This window comes from Danio rerio, chromosome 23, assembly GCF_052040795.2.
Source record: "Danio rerio strain M-AB ecotype USA chromosome 23, GRCz13ab, whole genome shotgun sequence".
Classification (NCBI taxonomy): Eukaryota; Metazoa; Chordata; class Actinopteri; order Cypriniformes; family Danionidae; genus Danio; species Danio rerio.
In genome coordinates this window covers 3,563,119-3,582,863 of record NC_141043.1, presented here as the reverse complement: position 1 = coordinate 3,582,863, position 19,745 = coordinate 3,563,119, and the positions used below count along the sequence as shown (strand labels likewise).

At 39.3% G+C, this 19,745-nt stretch overlaps 4 protein-coding genes across 4 annotated transcripts; all 4 read right to left on the bottom strand.

Moving 5' to 3' along the window:
* Positions 1 to 124: 124 nt before the first annotated feature.
* LOC137489072 (uncharacterized) lies at positions 125 to 4,065 on the bottom strand. The gene is made up of 14 exons (XM_087307959.1): positions 3,943 to 4,065; positions 3,664 to 3,793; positions 3,434 to 3,561; positions 3,045 to 3,311; positions 2,860 to 2,955; positions 2,563 to 2,692; positions 1,884 to 2,011; positions 1,470 to 1,736; positions 1,287 to 1,382; positions 1,007 to 1,136; positions 777 to 904; positions 388 to 654; positions 206 to 301; positions 125 to 139 (listed from the first exon to the last, which is right to left on the bottom strand). The coding sequence occupies exons 1-14, from the start codon at positions 4,054 to 4,056 to the stop codon at positions 125 to 127; spliced, it is 1,992 nt and encodes a 663-aa protein (XP_087164085.1). The 5' UTR covers positions 4,057 to 4,065.
* On the bottom strand, positions 4,065 to 6,770 carry LOC137489071 (nidogen-2). Its single transcript, XM_087306482.1, has 8 exons — positions 6,595 to 6,770; positions 6,315 to 6,444; positions 6,085 to 6,212; positions 5,696 to 5,962; positions 5,513 to 5,608; positions 5,220 to 5,349; positions 4,539 to 4,666; positions 4,065 to 4,391 (listed from the first exon to the last, which is right to left on the bottom strand). Exons 1-8 carry the CDS (start codon positions 6,742 to 6,744, stop codon positions 4,092 to 4,094), a joined length of 1,329 nt encoding a protein of 442 aa, XP_087162608.1. The 5' UTR covers positions 6,745 to 6,770; the 3' UTR covers positions 4,065 to 4,091.
* Positions 6,771 to 8,001: 1,231 nt separating this feature from the next.
* LOC141380624 (uncharacterized) lies at positions 8,002 to 12,041 on the bottom strand. The gene is made up of 13 exons (XM_087307958.1): positions 11,892 to 12,041; positions 11,612 to 11,741; positions 11,382 to 11,509; positions 10,993 to 11,259; positions 10,811 to 10,906; positions 10,526 to 10,655; positions 9,845 to 9,972; positions 9,431 to 9,697; positions 9,249 to 9,344; positions 8,969 to 9,098; positions 8,739 to 8,866; positions 8,350 to 8,616; positions 8,002 to 8,262 (listed from the first exon to the last, which is right to left on the bottom strand). The coding sequence occupies exons 1-13, from the start codon at positions 12,039 to 12,041 to the stop codon at positions 8,113 to 8,115; spliced, it is 2,067 nt and encodes a 688-aa protein (XP_087164084.1). The 3' UTR covers positions 8,002 to 8,112.
* Positions 12,042 to 13,116: 1,075 nt separating this feature from the next.
* Positions 13,117 to 14,656, bottom strand: LOC141380603 (sushi, nidogen and EGF-like domain-containing protein 1). Its single transcript, XM_087307957.1, has 7 exons — positions 14,543 to 14,656; positions 14,266 to 14,395; positions 14,036 to 14,163; positions 13,647 to 13,913; positions 13,463 to 13,558; positions 13,225 to 13,300; positions 13,117 to 13,139 (listed from the first exon to the last, which is right to left on the bottom strand). The coding sequence occupies exons 1-7, from the start codon at positions 14,654 to 14,656 to the stop codon at positions 13,117 to 13,119; spliced, it is 834 nt and encodes a 277-aa protein (XP_087164083.1).
* Between the last annotated feature and the right edge of the window lie 5,089 nt (positions 14,657 to 19,745).

The following is a 19,745-nucleotide window of genomic DNA, read 5'->3' as shown; positions in this document are numbered from 1 at the left end:
CCCAGCAACCTGTCGCATTGATATTACTGTTTGAAGAGAGTTCTGAGACACTGCGTGCTGGAGCTATGAAGAAACTGACATAGTCCATGGTGCTATAGCCAGCCTGTAAGAGTAAATGAAATAATTACTTTCCTTCCTTCTAAGAAAATAAGAAAAGAAAAACTTTCTTTTTCATTCACAAGCAAGTCTTTAACTCTTTACTTACCTGCCATGGTTGTCCTTTTCGTGCAACATTTCCATAATAGATCAGGACAAAAGAGCGATGAACATTGTAGACTAAAACCACTTGGAAACTGACCACCTTCAAATCACCAATTGAAAGCAGTCAAACTTTAGTTAAGCAAGATGGACAATTGATAAAAAATCAGCGATTCTAGTTGATCTTACCCCTCCACCATTATAGTAGGGCACACTGTCCCAGGTGGCAACAAATGCTGATGTAGCTGCAAAAGGTATGTTAGGGAAATTTTGCCTGACCACTGTGTTGACTTGTGCCAGTACTTTACTGCTTGCAGTATTGATATAGGAGATGGTTCCTCCATGTCTACTGTCAAGTTGAGTCCAAAGAGGAGCAATAATGTCTCTTCCAGAAACCAGAGATGAGTTGTAGGCAGAAAGCGGCCCAGTAAATGTTAGAAACCCATTGCTGTTCAGCTAGAATTGAGGATCATACATTTTATGATTAGTTAATAAATTACCTCAAAAGTATGTTTTAGACATGAAGGTTGTGTAAATGACCTGTGGCTGAAATGGTGGTGTGAAAATGTAATGCTTACAAAGATCTGATTATATGTACGTCCAAAGTATTTAAAAGGTTGCTGTAAGAAAATGGCACCCGAGCTTCCATCATCAGAAGTGGGGTTCACAACTTCACCATTTCCTGAAGGTAGGAAATTGCTTGGCACTAAGACAAAAAAATGGCAAGATTGAATTCTTTAGTTGCGCTGAAGAAGCACAAGTTCACAAAGGTAGAGGTTAAGACTGAGCTTTGCTTTCACAGGCTTACAGTTTGGTGTGCCATCAACTTGGAAAGAGGAGCGACCATTCACATTAGTATTGCTGCTGTATGAGAGTGCTGAGGCATTTGATACTTCAATTGTGAAAGGATTGACAGAATCCACCGAGCCATAACCAGCCTATAGACATAAATTAATCATTTTAGCTTCTCAGTTTTTACAAATGTAATTGACTCTTTTTACAATGAAAAGTATAAAGTGAAGCAAAGGCAAATTCTTTTCACTTTTTTCTCCAATTTAACAGATGTATGAGGATCTGAGTCGACTTACCACCCAGGATTGCTTGGGCTCTGAGATATTTCCATAGTTCAGTAGGATAAAAGAGCGCTGAACACTGGAGACTAAAACCACTTGGAAAGTAGCCACCTTCAAAGTACCAACAAATGCCATTAAAATCTTTACACCCTTCATCGGACAACATTAATTCACTGAAAAACAATGTTTTGATCTTACCCCTGCACCATTATAGTATGGCACGCTGTCCCAAGTAACAACAAAAGCTGACAAAGCTGTAAAAGCTATGTTAGGGAAATATTGTTTAACAGCTGCAGTGACTTGTGCCAGTACAGCACTGCTTGTATCCTCCCTATAAGAAATGGTTCCGCCCTGTCTGTTGTCAAAGTGAGTCCAAAGTGGAGCGATGACGTCTCTTCCAGAATTCAGAAGGGGAATGCAGTCGGTCGGTGGTTTGGTAAATGTTAGGAGGCCATTGTTATTCACCTAAAATACAGGAGAAAACATTTATGAAAAGTCAAACTCTGAAGAAAGTAAAGCTCCCATTTTAGCTCATTTAAGAATACTTGTAGACTTTGATGAAAGCCAATTCAAATGTCTATTGCTGTGAAAAGTGACAAAAACAGTTCTTACATAGGTCTGATTCAGTGTGCTTCCAAAATATTTGAAAGGCTGCTGCAATACAATGGCATCAGAGCTGGCATTATCCGAACGGGGGGTTACAATTTCTCCATTCCCAAATGGTAGGAAATTAGCTGGCACTGAGGAACAGGTAAATGAGAATTGTTCCTTTAGTTCAGAAAAGTAAAACAAAAGCTAACAAGTATAAAAATTAGTTAAACATTTTTATAGGGGAATTTACTAAAGATGAAATGTGCTCACTTGCAGAGATGCTTCTTTATTTTTTGTTATGCGTGCCCTATATTCGGTCAGTACACAATTCACTGCAAAAATTAGGTAAATACAGTAGTGGAACTATCCTATTATGGACACCAATTTCAGCTGAATAGAATTAGGCCAGGGAACTTGCACAACTTGCAGGCTACATCTGGATGCAAGGTTGTGGACAACAAAGCAGACTACTACAATCAGGAAAAGTTTTCGAGGATTGTGAATTTTGACTCGCCAACTGCAATCTAGAACCTGAATTGTCTATTTAAAAACAATTAAGGGTGCCTTCTGCTGCACTGTGAGAAAGAAAGCTCAACTTTAAATGCTGTTCAGGTTTTGTGTGCAAACATGGCAGTAGTACAAATCTTTAGTAAATTTCCCCCATCCGCTCTAAAAGCAGTTATAAAACTTATGGGCTTACAGTTTGGTGAGCCATCAACTTGCAAAGCCCAGAAACCTGTTACATTGACATTACTGCTTGATGACAGTTCTGAGACGCTGTTTGTTGGAGTTGTGAAGGAACTGACAGAGTCCACGGTGCTATAGCCAGCCTGTAAGAGTAAATAAAATAATTAATTTCCTTTTCTGCCAAGAAAAAAAGAGAAGAAACAAATCACAGAAAACATTCTTCGGCATTGACAAGCCTTTCCTTTTAAACTCAATATTAGGACTCACTTTTGTCATTTCCACAATGTACAGGAATTAACACTTCACTAACCTGCCATGGTTGTCCTTTTTGTGCAACATTTCCATAATAGATCAGGACAAAAGAGCGATGAACATTGTAGGCTAAAACCACTTGGAAACTGACCACCTTCAAAACACAGCAATTGAAAGCACTCAAACTTTAGATTAAGCAAGATGGACAATTAATTAAAAATCAGCGATTCTAGTTGATCTTACCCCTCCACCATTATAGTAGGGCACACTGTCCCAGGTGGCAACAAATGCTGATGTAGCTGCAAAAGGTATGTTAGGGAAATTTTGCTTGACCACTGCGTTGACTTGTGCCAGTACTTTACTGCTTGCAATATTGATATAGGAGATGGTTCCTCCATGTCTACTGTCAAGTTGAGTCCAAAGAGGAGCAATGAGGTCTCTTCCAGAAACCAGAGAGGAGTTGTAGGCAGACAGCGGCGCAGTAAATGTTAGAAACCCATTGCTGTTCAGCTAGAATTGAGGATCATACATTTTATGATTAGTTAATAAAATACTTTAAAAGAAAGTTTTAGACATGAGGGGTGTGTAAATGACCTGTGTGTGAAACGGGGGTGTGAAAATGTAATGCTTACAAAGATCTGATTATATGTACGTCCAAAGTATTTGAAAGGCTGCTGTAAGAAAATGGCACTTGAGCTTCCATCATCAGAAGTGGGGTTCACAACTTCACCATTTCCTGAAGGTAGGAAATTGCTTGGCACTAAGACAAAAAAATAGCATGTATGAATTCTTTAGTTGCGCTGAAGAAGCACAAGTTCACAAAGGTAAAGGTTAAGACTGAGCTTTGCTTTCACAGGCTTACAGTTTGGTGTGCCATCAACTTGGAAAGAGGAGCGACCATTCACATTGGTATTGCTGCTGTATGAGAGTGCTGAGGCATTTGATACTTCAATTGTGAAAGAATTGACAGAGTCCACCGTGCCATAACCAGCCTATAGACATAAATTAATAATTTTAGCTCCTCAGTTTTTACAAATGTAATTGACTTTTGGTACAATGTAAAGTATAAAGTGAAGCAAAGGCAAATTCTTGTTTTTTTATTTTTATTTTAACAGATGAATGAGGATCTGAATCCACTTACCACCCAGGTTTGTTTGGGCTCTGAGATATTTCCATAGTTCAGCAGGATAAAAGAGCGCTGAACACTGGAGACTAAAACCACTTGGAAAGTAGCCACCTTCGAGTACCAACACATGACATTAAAATCTTTACACCCTTCATCGGACAACATTAATTCACTGAAAAACAATGTTTTGATCTTACCCCTGCACCATTATAGTATGGCACGCTGTCCCAAGTAACAACAAAAGCTGACAAAGCTGTAAAAGCTGCGTTAAGGAAATATTGTTTAACAGCTGCAGTGACTTGTGCCAGTACAGCACTGCTTGTATCCTCCCTATAAGAAATGGTTCCGCCCTGTCTGTTGTCAAAGTGAGTCCAAAGCGGAGCGATGACGTCTCTTCCAGAATTCAGAAGGGGAATGCAGTCGGTCGGTGGTTTGGTAAACGTTAGGAGGCCATTGTTATTCACCTAAAATACAGGAGAAAACATTTATGAAAAGTCAAACTCTGAAGAAAGTAAAGCTCCCATTTTAGCTCATTTAAGAATACTTGTGGACTTTGATGAAAGCCGATTCAAATGTCTATTGCTGTAAAAATTGACAAAAACAGTTCTTACATAGGTCTGATTCAGTGTGCGTCCAAAATATTTGAAAGGCTGCTGCAATACAATGGCTTCAGAGCTGGCATTATCCAAACGGGGAGTTACTATTTCTCCATTCCCAAATGGTAGGAAATTAGCTGGCACTGAGGAACAGGTAAATGAAAATTGTTCCTTTAGTTCAGAAAAGTAAAACAAAAGCTAACAAGTCCAAAAGTTGGTTATACATTTTTATAGGGGAATTTACTAAAGATGAAGTGTGCTCACTTGATGAGATGCTTCTTTATATTTTGTTATGCGTGCCCTACATTTGGTCAATACCCAATTCACTGCAAAAATTATGTAACTACAGTAGTGGAACTATCCTTTTATGGACACCAATTTACAGCTGAATGAAATTTGGCAAGGGAACTTGCCCAACTTGCAGGCTACATCTGGATGCAAGGTTGTGGAGAACAAAGCAGACTACTACAATCAAGCAAAGTTTTTCGAGGATTGTGTATTTTGACTCGCCAACTGCAATCTAGAACCTGAATTGGCTATTTAAAAACAATTAAGGGTGCCTTCTGCTGCACTGTGAGAGAGAAAGCTCAACTTTAAATGCTGTTCAGGTTTTGTGTGCTAACATGGCAGTAGTACAAATCTTTAGTAAATTTCCCCCATCTGCTCTAAAAGCAGTTATAAAACTTATGGGCTTACAGTTTGGTGAGCCATCAACTTGCAAAGCCCAGAAACCTGTTACGTTGACATTACTGCTTGATGACAGTTCTGAGACGCTGTTTGTTGGAGTTGTGAAGGAACTGACAGAGTCCACGGTGCTATAGCCAGCCTGTAAGAGTAAATAAAATAATTTTTTTTTTTTTTTTTAAAGTGAGACCAAGAAAGAAACAAAGCAAACTTTCTTCAGCATTGACAAGCCTTTCCTTTTAAACTCTATATTAGGACTCACTTTTGTCATTTCCACAATGCACAGGAATTAACACTTCACTAACCTGCCATGGTTGTCCTTTTTGTGCAACATTTCCATAATAGATCAGGACAAAAGAGCGATGAACATTGTAGGCTAAAACCACTTGGAAACTGACCACCTTCAAAACACCAATAGAAAGCAGTCAAACTTTAGATTAAGCAAGATGGACAATTAATTAAAAATCAGCGATTCTAGTTGATCTTACCCCTCCACCATTATAGTAGGGCACACTGTCCCAGGTGGCAACAAATGCTGATGTAGCTGCAAAAGGTATGTTAGGGAAATTTTGCTTGACCACTGTGTTGACTTGTGCCAGTACTTTACTGCTTGCAGTATTGATATAGGAGATGGTTCCTCCATGTCTACTGTCAAGTTGAGTCCAAAGAGGAGCAATAATGTCTCTTCCAGAAACCAGAGAGGAGTTGTAGGCAGACAGCGGCCCAGTAAATGTTAGAAACCCATTGCTGTTCAGCTAGAATTGAGGATCATACATTTTATGATTAGTTAATAAAATACTTCAAAAGAATGTTTTAGACATGAGGGGTGTGTAAATGACCTGTAGCTGAAATGGTGGTGTGAAAATGTAATACTTACAAAGATCTGATTATATGGACGTCCAAAGTATTTGAAAGGCTGCTGTAAGAAAATGGCACTTGAGCTTCCATCATCAGAAGTGGGGTTCAAAACTTCACCATCCCCTGAAGGTAGGAAATTGCTTGGCACTAAGACAAAAAAATAGCAAGAATAAATTCTTTAGTTGTGCTGAAGAAGCACAAGTTCACAAAGGTAGAGGTTAAGACTGAGCTTTGCTTTCACTGGCTTACAGTTTGGTGTGCCATCAACTTGGAAAGAGGAGCGACCATTCACATTGGTATTGCTGCTGTATGAGAGTGCTGAGGCATTTGATACTTCAATTGTGAAAGAATTGATAGAATCCACCGAGCCATAACCAGCCTATAGACATAAATTAATCATTTTAGCTCCTCAGTTTTTACAAATGTAATTGACTTTTGCTACAATGTAAAGTATAAAGTAAAGCAAAGGCAAATTCTTTACACTTTTTTTCCCAATTTAACAGATGTATGAGGATCTGAGTCGACTTACCACCCAGGTTTGTTTGGGCTCTGAGATATTTCCATAGTTCAGCAGGATAAAAGAGCGCTGAACACTGGAGACTAAAACCACTTGGAAAGTAGCCACCTTCAAGTACCAACAAATGCCATTAAAATCTTTACACCCTTCATCGGACAACATTAATTCACTGAAAAACAATGTTTTGATCTTACCCCTGCACCATTATAGTATGGTACGCTGTCCCAAGTAACAACAAAAGCTGACAAAGCTGTAAAAGCTATGTTAGGGAAATATTGTTTAACAGCTGCAGTGACTTGTGCCAGTACAGCACTGCTTGTATCCTCCCTATAAGAAATGGTTCCACCCTGTCTGTTGTCAAAGTGAGTCCAAAGCGGAGCGATGACGTCTCTTCCAGAATTCAGAAGGGGAATGCAGTCGGTCGGTGGTTTGGTAAACGTTAGGAGGCCATTGTTATTCACCTAAAATACAGGAGAAAACATTTATGAAAAGTCAAACTCTGAAGAAAGTAAAGCTCCCATTTTAGCTCATTTAAGAATACTTGTAGACTTTGATAAAAGCCGATTCAAATGGCTATTGCTGTGAAAAGTGAAAAAAACAGTTCTTACATAGGTCTGATTCAGTGTGCGTCCAAAATATTTGAAAGGCTGCTGCAATACAATGGCTTCAGAGCTGGCATTATCCGAACGGGGGGTTACAACTTCTCCATTCCCAAATGGTAGGAAATTAGCTGGCACTGAGGAACAGGTAAATGAGAAATGTTCCTTTAGTTCAGAAAAGTAAAACAAAAGCTAACAAGTCCAAAAATTGGTTAAAATTTTTTATAGGGGAATTTACTAAAGATGAAGTGTGCTCACTTGATGAGATGCTTCTTTATTTTTTGTTATGCGTGCCCTACATTTTGTCAGTACCCAATTTACTGCAACAATTATGTAAATACAGTAGTGGAACTATCCTGTTTTGGACACCAATTTACAGCTGAATGAAATTTGGCCTGGGAACTTGCCCAACTTGCAGGCTACATCTGGATGCAAGGTTGTGGAGAACAAAGCAGACTACTACAATCAGGAAAAGTTTTCGAGGATTGTGTATTTTGACTTGCCAACTGCAATCTAGAACCTGAATTGGCTATTCAAAAAACAATTAAGGGTGCCTTCTGCTGCACTGTGAGAGAGAAAGCTCAACTTTAAAAGCTGTTCAGGTTTTGTGTGCAAACACGGCAGTAGTACAAATCTTTAGTAAATTTCCCCCATCTGCTCTAAAAGCAGTTATAAAACTTATGGGCTTACAGTTTGGTGAGCCATCAACTTGCAAAGCCCAGAAACCTGTTACGTTGACATTACTGCTTGATGACAGTTCTGAGACGCTGTTTGTTGGAGTTGTGAAGGAACTGACAGAGTCCACGGTGCTATAGCCAGCCTGTAAGAGTAAATAAAATATTTTTTTTTTTTTTTTTTTTTAAGTGAGACCAAGAAAGAAACAAAGCAAACTTTCTTCAGCATTGACAAGCCTTTCCTTTTAAACTCTATATTAGGACTCACTTTTGTCATTTCCACAATGCACAGGAATTAACACTTCACTAACCTGCCATGGTTGTCCTTTTTGTGCAACATTTCCATAATAGATCAGGACAAAAGAGCGATGAACATTGTAGGCTAAAACCACTTGGAAACTGACCACCTTCAAAACACCAATAGAAAGCAGTCAAACTTTAGATTAAGCAAGATGGACAATTAATTAAAAATCAGCGATTCTAGTTGATCTTACCCCTCCACCATTATAGTAGGGCACACTGTCCCAGGTGGCAACAAATGCTGATGTAGCTGCAAAAGGTATGTTAGGGAAATTTTGCTTGACCACTGTGTTGACTTGTGCCAGTACTTTACTGCTTGCAGTATTGATATAGGAGATGGTTCCTCCATGTCTACTGTCAAGTTGAGTCCAAAGAGGAGCAATAATGTCTCTTCCAGAAACCAGAGAGGAGTTGTAGGCAGACAGCGGCCCAGTAAATGTTAGAAACCCATTGCTGTTCAGCTAGAATTGAGGATCATACATTTTATGATTAGTTAATAAAATACTTCAAAAGAATGTTTTAGACATGAGGGGTGTGTAAATGACCTGTAGCTGAAATGGTGGTGTGAAAATGTAATACTTACAAAGATCTGATTATATGGACGTCCAAAGTATTTGAAAGGCTGCTGTAAGAAAATGGCACTTGAGCTTCCATCATCAGAAGTGGGGTTCAAAACTTCACCATCCCCTGAAGGTAGGAAATTGCTTGGCACTAAGACAAAAAAATAGCAAGAATAAATTCTTTAGTTGTGCTGAAGAAGCACAAGTTCACAAAGGTAGAGGTTAAGACTGAGCTTTGCTTTCACTGGCTTACAGTTTGGTGTGCCATCAACTTGGAAAGAGGAGCGACCATTCACATTGGTATTGCTGCTGTATGAGAGTGCTGAGGCATTTGATACTTCAATTGTGAAAGAATTGATAGAATCCACCGAGCCATAACCAGCCTATAGACATAAATTAATCATTTTAGCTCCTCAGTTTTTACAAATGTAATTGACTTTTGCTACAATGTAAAGTATAAAGTAAAGCAAAGGCAAATTCTTTACACTTTTTTTCCCAATTTAACAGATGTATGAGGATCTGAGTCGACTTACCACCCAGGTTTGTTTGGGCTCTGAGATATTTCCATAGTTCAGCAGGATAAAAGAGCGCTGAACACTGGAGACTAAAACCACTTGGAAAGTAGCCACCTTCAAGTACCAACAAATGCCATTAAAATCTTTACACCCTTCATCGGACAACATTAATTCACTGAAAAACAATGTTTTGATCTTACCCCTGCACCATTATAGTATGGTACGCTGTCCCAAGTAACAACAAAAGCTGACAAAGCTGTAAAAGCTATGTTAGGGAAATATTGTTTAACAGCTGCAGTGACTTGTGCCAGTACAGCACTGCTTGTATCCTCCCTATAAGAAATGGTTCCGCCCTGTCTGTTGTCAAAGTGAGTCCAAAGCGGAGCGATGACGTCTCTTCCAGAATTCAGAAGGGGAATGCAGTCGGTCGGTGGTTTGGTAAACGTTAGGAGGCCATTGTTATTCACCTAAAATACAGGAGAAAACATTTATGAAAAGTCAAACTCTGAAGAAAGTAAAGCTCCCATTTTAGCTCATTTAAGAATACTTGTAGACTTTGATAAAAGCCGATTCAAATGGCTATTGCTGTGAAAAGTGAAAAAAACAGTTCTTACATAGGTCTGATTCAGTGTGCGTCCAAAATATTTGAAAGGCTGCTGCAATACAATGGCTTCAGAGCTGGCATTATCCGAACGGGGGGTTACAACTTCTCCATTCCCAAATGGTAGGAAATTAGCTGGCACTGAGGAACAGGTAAATGAGAAATGTTCCTTTAGTTCAGAAAAGTAAAACAAAAGCTAACAAGTCCAAAAATTGGTTAAAATTTTTTATAGGGGAATTTACTAAAGATGAAGTGTGCTCACTTGATGAGATGCTTCTTTATTTTTTGTTATGCGTGCCCTACATTTTGTCAGTACCCAATTTACTGCAACAATTATGTAAATACAGTAGTGGAACTATCCTGTTTTGGACACCAATTTACAGCTGAATGAAATTTGGCCTGGGAACTTGCCCAACTTGCAGGCTACATCTGGATGCAAGGTTGTGGAGAACAAAGCAGACTACTACAATCAGGAAAAGTTTTCGAGGATTGTGTATTTTGACTTGCCAACTGCAATCTAGAACCTGAATTGGCTATTCAAAAAACAATTAAGGGTGCCTTCTGCTGCACTGTGAGAGAGAAAGCTCAACTTTAAAAGCTGTTCAGGTTTTGTGTGCAAACACGGCAGTAGTACAAATCTTTAGTAAATTTCCCCCATCTGCTCTAAAAGCAGTTATAAAACTTATGGGCTTACAGTTTGGTGAGCCATCAACTTGCAAAGCCCAGAAACCTGTTACGTTGACATTACTGCTTGATGACAGTTCTGAGACGCTGTTTGTTGGAGTTGTGAAGGAACTGACAGAGTCCACGGTGCTATAGCCAGCCTGTAAGAGTAAATAAAATAATTAATTTCTTTTTGTCTTATTAAGTGAGACAAAAAAAACCTCTCTTCGTCATTGACAAGCCTTTCCTTCTAAACTCTGTATTAGGACTCACTTTTGTCATTTCCACATTGTACAGGAATTAACACTTCACTAACCTGCCATGGTTGTCCTTTTTGTGCAACATTTCCATAATAGATCAGGACAAAAGAGCGATGAACATTGTAGGCTAAAACCACTTGGAAACTGACCACCTTCAAATTACCAATAGAAAGCAGTCAAACTTCAGTTAAGCAAGATGGACAATTAATTAAAAATCAGTGATTCTAGTTGATCTTACCCCTCCACCATTATAGTAGGGCACACTGTCCCAGGTGGCAACAAATGCTGATGTAGCTGCAAAAGGTATGTTAGGGAAATTTTGCTTGACCACTGTGTTGACTTGTGCCAGTACTTTACTGCTTGCAGTATTGATATAGGAGATGGTTCCTCCATGTCTACTGTCAAGTTGAGTCCAAAGAGGAGCAATAATGTCTCTTCCAGAAACCAGAGAGGAGTTGTAGGCAGACAGCGGCCCAGTAAATGTTAGAAACCCATTGCTGTTCAGCTACAATTGAGGACCATACATTTTATGATTAGTTAATAAAATACTTTAAAAGAAAGTTTTATACATGAGGGGTGTGTAGATGACCTGTAGCTGAAATGGTGGTGTGAAAATGTAAAGCTTACAAAGATCTGATTATGTGTACGTCCAAAGTATTTGAAAGGCTGCTGTAAGAAAATGGCACCCGAGCTTCCATCATCAGAAGTGGGGTTCACAACTTCTCCATCCCCTGAAGGTAGGAAATTGCTTGGCACTAAGACAAAAAAATAGCAAGAATGAATTCTTTAGTTGTGCTGAAGAAGCACAAGTTCACAAAGGTAGAGGTTAAGACTGAGCTTTGCTTTCACAGGCTTACAGTTTGGTGTGCCATCAACTTGGAAAGAGGAGCGACCATTCACATTGGTATTGCTGCTGTATGAGAGTGCTGAGGCATTTGATACTTCAATTGTGAAAGAATTGACAGAGTCCACCGTGCCATAACCAGCCTATAGGCATAAATTAATCATTTTTAGCTTCTCAGTTTTTACAAATGTAATTGACTTTTACTACAATGAAAAGTATAAAGTGAAGCAAAGGCAAATTCTTGTGTTTTTCATTTTATTTTAACAGATGAATGAGGATCTGAATCCACTTACCACCCAGGTTTGTTTGGGCTCTGAGATATTTCCATAGTTCAGCAGGATAAAAGAGCGCTGAACACTGGAGACTAAAACCACTTGGAAAGTAGCCACCTTCAAGTACCAACACACGACATTAAAATCTTTACACCCTTCATCGGACAACATTACTTCACTGAAAAACAATGTTTTGATCTTACCCCTGCACCATTATAGTATGGCACGCTGTCCCAAGTAACAACAAAAGCTGACAAAGCTGTAAAAGCTGCGTTAGGGAAATATTGTTTAACAGCTGCAGTGACTTGTGCCAGTACAGCACTGCTTGTATCCTCCCTATAAGAAATGGTTCCGCCCTGTCTGTTGTCAAAGTGAGTCCAAAGTGGAGCGATGACGTCTCTTCCAGAATTCAGAAGGGGAATGCAGTCGGTCGGTGGTTTGGTAAACGTTAGGAGGCCATTGTTATTCACCTAAAATACAGGAGAAAACATTTATGAAAAGTCAAACTCTGAAGAAAGTAAAGCTCCCATTTTAGCTCATTTAAGAATACTTGTGGACTTTGATGAAAGCCGATTCAAATGGCTATTGCTGTGAAAAGTGACAAAAACAGTTCTTACATAGGTCTGATTCAGTGTGCGTCCAAAATATTTGAAAGGCTGCTGCAATACAATGGCATCAGAGCTGGCATTATCCAAACGGGGAGTTACTATTTCTCCATTCCCAAATGGTAGGAAATTACCTGGCACTGAGGAAAAGGTAAATGAGAATTGTTCATTTAGTTCAGAAAAGTAAAACAAAAGCTAATAAGTATAAAAATTGGTTAAACATTTTTTATAGGGGAATTTACTAAAGATGAAATGTGCTCACTTGCCCAGATGCTTCTTTATATTTTGCTATGCGTGCCCTACATTCGGTCAGTACCCAATTCACTGCAAAAAATTATGTAAATACAGTAGTGGAACTATCCTATTATGGACACCAATTTACGGCTGAATGAAATTTGGCCAGGGAACTTTCCCAACTTGCAGGCTACATCTGGATGCAAGGTTGTGGAGAACAAAGCAGACTACTACAACCAGGAAAAGTTTTTCGAGGATTGTGTATTTTGACTCGCCAACTGCAATCTAGAACCTGAATTGGCTATTTAAAAACAATTAAGGGTGCCTTCTGCTGCACTGTGAGAAAGAAAGCTCAACTTTAAATGCTGTTCAGGATTTGTATGCAAACACGGCAGTAGTACAAATCTTTAGTAAATTTCCCCCATCCGCCCTAAAAGCAGTTACAAAACTTATGGGCTTACAGTTTGGTGAGCCATCAATTTGCAAAGCCCAGAAACCTGTTACGTTAATATTACTGCTTGATGACAGTTCTGAGAGGCTGTTTGTTGGAGTTGTGAAGGAACTGACAGAGTCCACGGTGCTATAGCCAGCCTGTAAGAGTAAATAAAATTGTTAATTTCTTTTTGTCTTAAAAAGTGAGACAAAGAAAGAAACAAAGCAAACTTTCTTCGGCATTGACAAGCCTTTGCTTTTAAACTCTATATTAGGACTTTTGTCATTTCCACAATGTACAAGAATTAACACTTCACTAACCTGCCATGGTTGTCCTTTTTGTGCAACATTTCCATAATAGATCAGGACAAATGTGCGATGAACATTGTAGACTAAAACCACTTGGAAACTGACCACCTTCAAATCACCAATTTAAAGCAGTCAAAACTTTAGATTAAGCAAGATGGACAATTGATAAAAAATCAGTGATTCTAGTTGATCTTACCCCTCCACCATTATAGTAGGGCACACTGTCCCAGGTGGCAACAAATGCTGATGTAGCTGCAAAAGGTATGTTAGGGAAATTTTGCTTGACCACTGTGTTGACTTGTGCCAGTACTTTACTGCTTGCAGTATTGATATAGGAGATGGTTCCTCCATGTCTACTGTCAAGTTGAGTCCAAAGAGGAGCAATAATGTCTCTTCCAGAAACCAGAGAGGAGTTGTAGGCAGACAGCGGCCCAGTAAATGTTAGAAACCCATTGCTGTTCAGCTAGAATTGAGGATTATACATTTTATGATTAGTTAATAAAATACTTTAAAAGAAAGTTTTAGACATGAGGGATGTGCAGATGACCTGTAGCTGAAACGGGGGTGTGAAAATGTAAAGCTTACAAAGATCTGATTATATGGACGTCCAAAGTATTTGAAAGGCTGCTGTAAGAAAATGGCACCCGAGCTTCCGTCATCAGAAGTGGGGTTCAAAACTTCACCATCCCCTGAAGGTAGGAAATTGCTTGGCACTAAGACAAAAAAATAGCAAGAATGAATTCTTTAGTTGTGCTGAAGAAGCACAAGTTCACAAAGGTAGAGGTTAAGACTGAGCTTTGCTTTCACTGGCTTACAGTTTGGTGTGCCATCAACTTGGAAAGAGGAGCGACCATTCACATTGGTATTGCTGCTGTATGAGAGTGCTGAGGCATTTGATACTTCAATTGTGAAAGAATTGACAGAGTCCACCGTGCCATAACCAGCCTATAGACATAAATTAATCATTTTAGCTCATCAGTTTTTTTACAAATGTAATTGACTCTTTTTACAATGAAAAGTATAAAGTGAAGCAAAGGCAAATTAGTGTTTTTTTTTATTTTAACAGATGTATGAGGATCTGAGTCGACTTACCACCCAGGTTTGTTTGGGCTCTGAGATATTTCCATAGTTCAGCAGGATAAAAGAGCGCTGAACACTGGAGACTAAAACCACTTGGAAAGTAGCCACCTTCAAGTACCAACACATGACATTAAAATCTTTACACCCTTCATCGGACAACATTAATTCACTGAAAAACAATGTTTTGATCTTACCCCTGCACCATTATAGTATGGCACGCTGTCCCAAGTAACAACAAAAGCTGACAAAGCTGTAAAAGCTGCGTTAGGGAAATATTGTTTAACAGCTGCAGTGACTTGTGCCAGTACAGCACTGCTTGTATCCTCCCTATAAGAAATGGTTCCGCCCTGTCTGTTGTCAAAGTGAGTCCAAAGCGGAGCGATGACGTCTCTTCCAGAATTCAAAAGGGGAATGCAGTCGGTCGGTGGTTTGGTAAACGTTAGGAGGCCATTGTTATTCACCTAAAATACAGAAGAAAACATTTATGAAAAGTCAAACTCTGAAGAAAGTAAAGCTCCCATTTTAGCATTTAAGAATACTTGTGGACTTTGATGAAAGCCGATTCAAATGGCTATTGCTGTGAAAAGTGAAAAAAACAGTTCTTACATAGGTCTGATTCAGTGTGCGTCCAAAATATTTGAAAGGCTGCTGCAATACAATGGCTTCAGAGCTGGCATTATCCGAACGGGGAGTTACAATTTCTCCATTCCCAAATGGTAGGAAATTAGCTGGCACTGAGGAACAGGTAAATGAGAATTGTTCCTTTAGTTCAGAAAAGTAAAACAAAAGCTAACAAGTATAAAAATTGGTTAAACATTTTTATAGGGGAATTTACTAAAGATGAAGTGTGCTCACTTGATGAGATGCTTCTTTATTTTTTGTTATGCGTGCCCTACATTTGGTCAGTACCCAATTCACTGCAAAAATTAGGTAAATACAGTAGTAGAACTATCCTGTTATGGACACCAATTTACCGCTAAGTGAAATTTTGCCAGGGAACTTGCCCAACCTGCAGGCTACATCTGGATGCAAGGTTGTGGAGAACAAAGCAGACTACTACAATCAGGAAAAGTTTTCGAGGATTGTGTATTTTGACTCGCCTACTGCAATCTAGAACCTGAATTGGCTATTTAAAAACAATTAAGGGTGCCTTCTGCTGCACTGTGAGAGAGAAAGCTCAACTTTAAAAGCTGTTCAGGTTTTGTGTGCTAACATGGCAGTAGTACAAATGTTTAGTAAATTTCCCCCATCTGCTCTAAAAGCAGTTATAAAATTTATGGGCTTACAGTTTGGTGAGCCATCAACTTGCAAAGCCCAGAAACCTGTTACATTGACATTACTGCTTGATGACAGTTCTGAGACGCTGTTTGTTGGAGTTGTGAAGGAACTGACAGAGTCCACGGTGCTATAGCCAGCCTGTAAGAGTAAATAAAATAATTAATTTCTTTTTGTCTTATTAAGTGAGACAAAAAAAAAAAAACTCTCTTCGGCATTGACAAGCCTTTCCTTTTAAACTCAATATTAGGACTCACTTTTGTCATTTCCGCAATGTATGAGAATTAACACTTCACTAACCTGCCATGGTTGTCCTTTTTGTGCAACTTTTCCATAATAGATCAGGACAAAAGAGCGATGAACATTGTAGGCTAAAACCACTTGGAAACTGACCACCTTCAAATCACCAATAGAAAGCAGTCAAACTTTAGATTAAGCAAGATGGACAATTGATTAAAAATCAGTGATTCTAGTTGATCTTACCCCTCCACCATTATAGTAGGGCACACTGTCCCAGGTGGCAACAAATGCTGATGTAGCTGCAAAAGGTATGTTAGGGAAATTTTGCTTGACCACTGTGTTGACTTGTGCCAGTACTTTACTGCTTGCAGTATTGATATAGGAGATGGTTCCTCCATGTCTACTGTCAAGTTGAGTCCAAAGAGGAGCAATAATGTCTCTTCCAGAAACCAGAGAGGAGTTGTAGGCAGACAGCGGCCCAGTAAATGTTAGAAACCCATTGCTGTTCAGCTAGAATTGAGGACCATACATTTTATGATTAGTTAATAAAATACTTCAAAAGAAAGTTTTAGACATGAGGGGTGTGTAAATGACCTGTAGCTGAAATGGTGGTGTGAAAATGTAAAGCTTACAAAGATCTGATTATATGGACGTCCAAAGTATTTGAAAGGCTGCTGTAAGAAAATGGCACTTGAGCTTCCATCATCAGAAGTGGGGTTCACAACTTCTCCATCACCTGAAGGTAGGAAATTGCTTGGCACTAAGACAAAAAAATAGCAAGAATGAATTCTTTAGTTGTGCTGAAGAAGCACAAGTTCACAAAGGTAAAGGTTAAGACTGAGCTTTGCTTTCACAGGCTTACAGTTTGGTGTGCCATCAACTTGGAAAGAGGAGCGACCATTCACATTGGTATTGCTGCTGTATGAGAGTGCTGAGGCATTTGATACTTCAATTGTGAAAGAATTGACAGAGTCCACCGTGCCATAACCAGCCTATAGACATAAATTAATCATTTTAGCTTCTCAGTTTTTACAAATGTAATTGACTTTTGCTACAATTAAAAGTATAAAGTGAAGCAAAGGCAAATTCTTGTGTTTTTTTATTTTTATTATAACAGATGAATGAGGATCTTAATCCACTTACCACCCAGGTTTGCTTAGGCTCTGAGATATTTCCATAGTTCAGCAGGATAAAAGAGCGCTGAACACTGGAGACTAAAACCACTTGGAATGTAGCCACCTTCGAGTACCAACACATGACATTAAAATCTTTACACCCTTCATCGGACAACATTAGTTCACTGAAAAACAATGTTTTGATCTTACCCCTGCACCATTATAGTATGGCACGCTGTCCCAAGTAACAACAAAAGCTGACAAAGCTGTAAAAGCTATGTTAGGGAAATATTGTTTAACAGCTGCAGTGACTTGTGCCAGTACAGCACTGCTTGTATCCTCCCTATAAGAAATGGTTCCGCCCTGTCTGTTGTCAAAGTGAGTCCAAAGCGGAGCGATGACGTCTCTTCCAGAATTCAGAAGGGGAATGCAGTCGGTCGGTGGTTTGGTAAACGTTAGGAGGCCATTATTATTCACCTAAAATACAGGAGAAAACATTTATGAAAAGTCAAACTCTGAAGAAAGTAAAGCTCCCATTTTAGCTCATTTAAAGGGTCACGAAACACCAAAACACATTTTTTGAGCTGTTGACAGTCGTATATGTGTCCCACACTGCTAAAAACACTATTAGGACACCTATATTTCACTAAAAAGTGTAAATTGGTTGTTTTTGCGTTATTTCAAGCAAATTCGTACTTCCGGTTTAAAACGAATTTTTGAAGCTGCGTCACGGTCATGACATAATAGCGTGTATTCCAGCGTGCAGACTGGGCGTCTGTACTAGAGTGTGTCTTATTACGTCCTACAGTGTGATGCATTAATGCATGAGTAAGGCTTGGTTCAAACCAATCAGCGCGCTCTATTGTGCAACTTCATTAATATTCATTACTATCACCGTGTTTTCAGGACAGAGACGCCACGTTGTGTTGGCAAAACAAGCGTGAAGTGTTGCTTTCATAGTTTGCTGCAGTTAAGTTTCGTTTTCATTTTCTCTCTGTGAGAGCTCAGAGTCACGTGTGGATTAACAGTGTACGCGACGCTCGACAACAATAACTTACGTGTCTAAGGAGGATTATTGTTTACCTGAGAGCTGTTCTCATCTGCAAACGCTGAGATCTGGATTTGTTTGTAGTCTCCTCTTAATAAAGACGCGGCTCTAGTTGCTGGTGATTGTCCTGTCTCTACAGATTTGGTAAGTGAGCGACCAGTGCTCTTTGTTTATTCAGTTTGTTCGTATCGAACAAACTATTGCACAGAGTGTCAACACGTTAGCACCACAACCAAACTTTAACCTCGTGTAGGGTTTTTACCGCATTTAGTGACCGGAATAACACGCGCGGCTTTCTGACACTACCTGTCGTGTGCATCTAAGTTTCTGGGAAATGCAGAGGGTTTTTTTCTCTCATTCGCCGTGCGGTATCAAACATTGCATGAAAAATACACGCTTAGAGCAGCTCCTCGAATCAAATATCTTGTGTGTCGCGAGGGGCATGAATGAATTCCCTGAATGAAAGAGGCAAACTGCAGTTAAAGTCCACCATTTAATAATTTGGCAAATAATTCGACTACAGATGTCCATGTAGGTTAAACACCATCACTTTCTCCTGTATGTGTGTGTGTGTGTGTGTATTTTGACTCTGAAACTCGCGCGTGCCCAAATAGACACTCCCACACCATCCCACTTTTCTTCCTCCGACACTCCCCCCTAAACAGAGCTGGACACGCCCACTTTTCTGACTTTTTCCAAAGTAGAGGTGTGAAAACACCCTGCTGAAACGAGGGGGTTTCATGGCCCTTTAAGAATACTTGTGGACTTTGATGAAAGCCGATTCAAATGGCTATTGCTGTGAAAAGTGACAAAAACAGTTCTTACATAGGTCTGATTCAGTGTGCGTCCAAAATATTTGAAAGGCTGCTGCAATTCAATGGCTTCAGAGCTGGCATTATCCAAACGGGGAGTTACTATTTCTCCATTCCCAAATGGTAGGAAATTAGCTGGCACTGAGGAACAGGTAAATGAGAATTGTTCCTTTAGTTCAGAAAAGTAAAACAAAAGCTAACAAGTATAAAAATTGGTTAAACATTTTTATAGGGGAATTTACTAAAGATGAAGTGTGCTCACTTGATGAGATGCTTCTTTATTTTTTGTTATGCGTGCCCTACATTTGGTCAGTACCCAATTCACTGCAAAAATTAGGTAAATACAGTAGTAGAACTATCCTGTTATGGACACCAATTTACCGCTAAGTGAAATTTTGCCAGGGAACTTGCCCAACCTGCAGGCTACATCTGGATGCAAGGTTGTGGAGAACAAAGCAGACTACTACAATCAAGAAAAGTTTTCGAGGATTGTGTATTTTGACTCGCCTACTGCAATCTAGAACCTGAATTGGCTATTTAAAAACAATTAAGGGTGCCTTCTGCTGCACTGTGAGAGAGAAAGCTCAACTTTAAAAGCTGTTCAGGTTTTGTGTGCTAACATGGCAGTAGTACAAATGTTTAGTAAATTTCCCCCATCTGCTCTAAAAGCAGTTATAAAATTTATGGGCTTACAGTTTGGTGAGCCATCAACTTGCAAAGCCCAG